We start from the raw sequence: 3,311 nt of genomic DNA on the forward strand, positions 1-3,311 counted from the left end.
CCTATTAAATGCATACCCTAAAAAAACTTCAAACTTTAATTATTTGCTACCCGGCATGTTTAGAACAGATGTTTACATGCATTTATTGACACATACATATTTCATTGCAGGTATCAAGACGTTACAAACATTTTGATTGGCTACACGAACGTTTAGTGGAAAAGTTTTGTCTCATTCCCATTCCACCGCTGCCAGACAAGCAAATCTCAGGCCGATATGAAGAACAATTCGTGGAACATCGACGTGTGCAATTGCAAGAGTTTGTCGACTGGGTGTGTCGTCATCCTGTGCTTTCACAATGCGAAGTGTGGCATCATTTTCTGACCTGCAACGATGATAAGATGTGGAAATCGGGCAAAAGGAAAGCCGAACGTGACACATATGTCGGTGTCACCTATTGTTGGGCTATATCGCCACCCGAGAAGACACTGTTGCCATCGCTTGTTGATGCACAAATGGAGAGTTGTTCGCAGTTTGTACATGCGATGGATATTTCAGTACGTAATCTTTTGGCATTGTCTAATGACACTGCGAAACGTTATCAAACACAATGTAAAAAGGAATTCCAACGTATCGGCGATGGTATGTCAGATCTGGCAAAGGCATTGAATATTGACGAACGACGCGCACCATCAGCAACAACTGCACTATCGGAGAGTGTTGGACGTGTTGGCGGCATTTTCATAGGCGTGGGACAATTGTTTGGCGATCAGCCAAAATTGGACTGGATACCATTTTCGGATCGTTTGCATATATACAGGTAACATTTCAAAAAAAATTTAGGACAGTCATTAGTATGTCTTAACTTATTAAAACTTGAAAAATTATTGGAAAAGGTAGTGTTTTTATAATGTCCGTAGCGTATACTTTGAATACACACGTTCCTAGAAATTCGGATTCAGTGATCGCAGTCCAGAAAAAAACGGACTACGATGAATTCTGTGATAGCCACCATTATTTGGCTACACAACGGTCATAGTTAAGTTGAAATCTAAACCACTTATGCCTGAGGGTAATAATAATAAACAATGCAACAACAACTACTAAAGTGTTTAAACTATTTCACAGTTGCATATCTAACTTATCTAACGTCATGAACTTATTTTCTGCAACTGCTTCATTCGCTTATCGATGGTTTTTTTATACTTATTATGTATACATATAAGTAGAGTCATATCCTCATATTGATAAATACATGTATAATACTAAGTATATAAGTACATACATCTGTACAATGTATGCATACAAGATTTTAAATGTTACATTTTATCAACGCTTTCATTCGTGCACTTGTTTTCTTGTATTTCAGAGGTGTCCTGAATAGTTTCCCGGACATTCTTTCTACACATAAAGGGGCAATGCAAAAACGCAAAGAATGCGAACGTTTGACTGCTGAACAAAAGATGAGTAATGCTCAGATGACCGATGTAAATCGTCGTACCGATGTTATTTCCTATGCTGTAATGGCTGAAATGTCGCATTTTAAACAAGAGCGTGATACACATTTGAAACAGGCGCTAAAATCATTTATTGAGGAACAAATTAAATTTTATTCAAATGTAGTTAATAGACTTCAAGAAGCTTATCGTCAATTTGACTAACTTTGCTAATTGCTCTAATAGCTGATCCCTGAGCTTTGAACGCTGCTGCTCGTCGCTGCTTTGTACTGCACATTAGTGAGTGTTTGTGTGAGATCACGAAAAACAAAAAAAAAACAAAAAACATTAGCAAACCCAACAGCACAACAAAGTTTTATCCGAAACATGCTTCATATCTTCATTAAAAAAATCTTCTAATTGCAGCAGCGAAAACTTAAGTACCCAAGCTGCAAATTGGCAAATGTTTCGTGCTATTTAATGTGAATAATCTGCAACTATGCTGATGTACTAACTATACATACATATGTAGTAATGTGACACTATTATGACAAATGCTAAGAATAATATACAGATTACATTGTTTTATTTCAAGATTATGAATGTGAAAGCTTTAAAACAATTTTACAAAAACAGATAAAGGTGTGATTATGTAAGAAATGCTTATATGCATAATAGTAGTGCAGATATAATTTACTAACATATGTATGCTCATTTGCTATAATAGTGTCATAATCCAAAAAATCAAAAACTATAGGAAAAAGACTTTAAAGAATGAAGTTTACATACGCTCCCATAGTAAAAATGAAGAAGAGGTGGCGGTAATTTCTGCATCCTTACGTTTTTTGTTTTATGTTTAATATACTCTTGCAGCAAATGAGCGATATATCTACATATCGTCACCTGAAATGCAGAAAGGTGTAACAACATCGTGAATGTAATGGAACAAGTAGTGGCTAATATTTTATTTTTTTCATAAAATGATGTGGGTAGTTGTAATTCTATGAAACCCATCATGTAAATCAAAAAGTGAATTTTGAATTTTTTATTAGTTATGACTTTGCATTTCAACGATGATATTTGTTACGTCTTTTTGCATTTCAGGTGACAATATACATATATAGTGATATAATTTGTTTCATGCATTTACCACTTGGGTACTTCGGTTTTTGAATGGCTCAATAAACTGTATTTGTTTCATTTATAGTATTTTATACATATATGTATTGTGAATATTATCAAATTTGAGCGTAATAAAGTTAAATACTACATACATACATATATTTTATATGCAAATATACAAGTTTACACTAAAATAAAGAAAATAAATGTAATAACTCGCCTTTCAGAAAATGCGTACAAATATCTTTTATTTTTAATATCTTGAAAATTCCGCTATTACTTTGACTTAACAGCAATAAAACACGCCCCAATTTTTTCTCGCTCGCGGTTGTGCGAAACTACCCGTTTAATATTTCTTTGCCGATTTTCGGCTGATGAGAGAGAGTAATTTGTGTTTCTCACAAGTCGGAGATTGTCACTTCCACGGTGCATTAAAAAAGGTATGATTGACAACACAGGTAGGCTCTCTTTTAAGGTACTATTATGCCTAAAATATAAAAAAGCGATTTAAAACTCATAATTCTTTTTTCATTTTGACTATAGGATGGTTCTTCTGAGAGCGAGCAATGTCAAATTCAATCACACTTTGTTGAATATATTTTGGTCAGGACTTTTCGAAATATTTTGCATATAGTAACCCAGATAATAATTTAGGTAGGCCTTCTTAAGTGAAGCCATTCTAAGAGGCCTACTCAAGAAGGGTTGAAAAAAGTGCTTCCTTTCATGCCTTCTAGAAGGGCTTATACATTTACAATTTACGCGAATGCATAAATCAATTATATAAATAGGCAATCATGTTTCCTTTACACCCCT

The 3,311-nt window shown here is 34.2% G+C and overlaps 1 protein-coding gene across 1 annotated transcript; it reads left to right on the forward strand.

The window, feature by feature from the left end:
- Positions 1-101: 101 nt before the first annotated feature.
- Positions 102-1,775, forward strand: LOC108354473 (sorting nexin lst-4-like; the record flags this gene model as incomplete). Its single annotated transcript, XM_017605655.1, has 2 exons — positions 102-760; positions 1,310-1,775. Coding segments are annotated over 2 exons (951 nt in total), but the record flags the coding sequence as incomplete, so codon positions are not given.
- Positions 1,776-3,311: the final 1,536 nt, after the last annotated feature.

This window comes from Rhagoletis zephyria, unplaced genomic scaffold (genome assembly GCF_001687245.7).
Source record: "Rhagoletis zephyria isolate East Lansing unplaced genomic scaffold, Rhagoletis_zephyria_1.1 Rzeph_scaffold_36202, whole genome shotgun sequence".
Lineage (NCBI taxonomy): Eukaryota > Metazoa > Arthropoda > Insecta > Diptera > Tephritidae > Rhagoletis > Rhagoletis zephyria.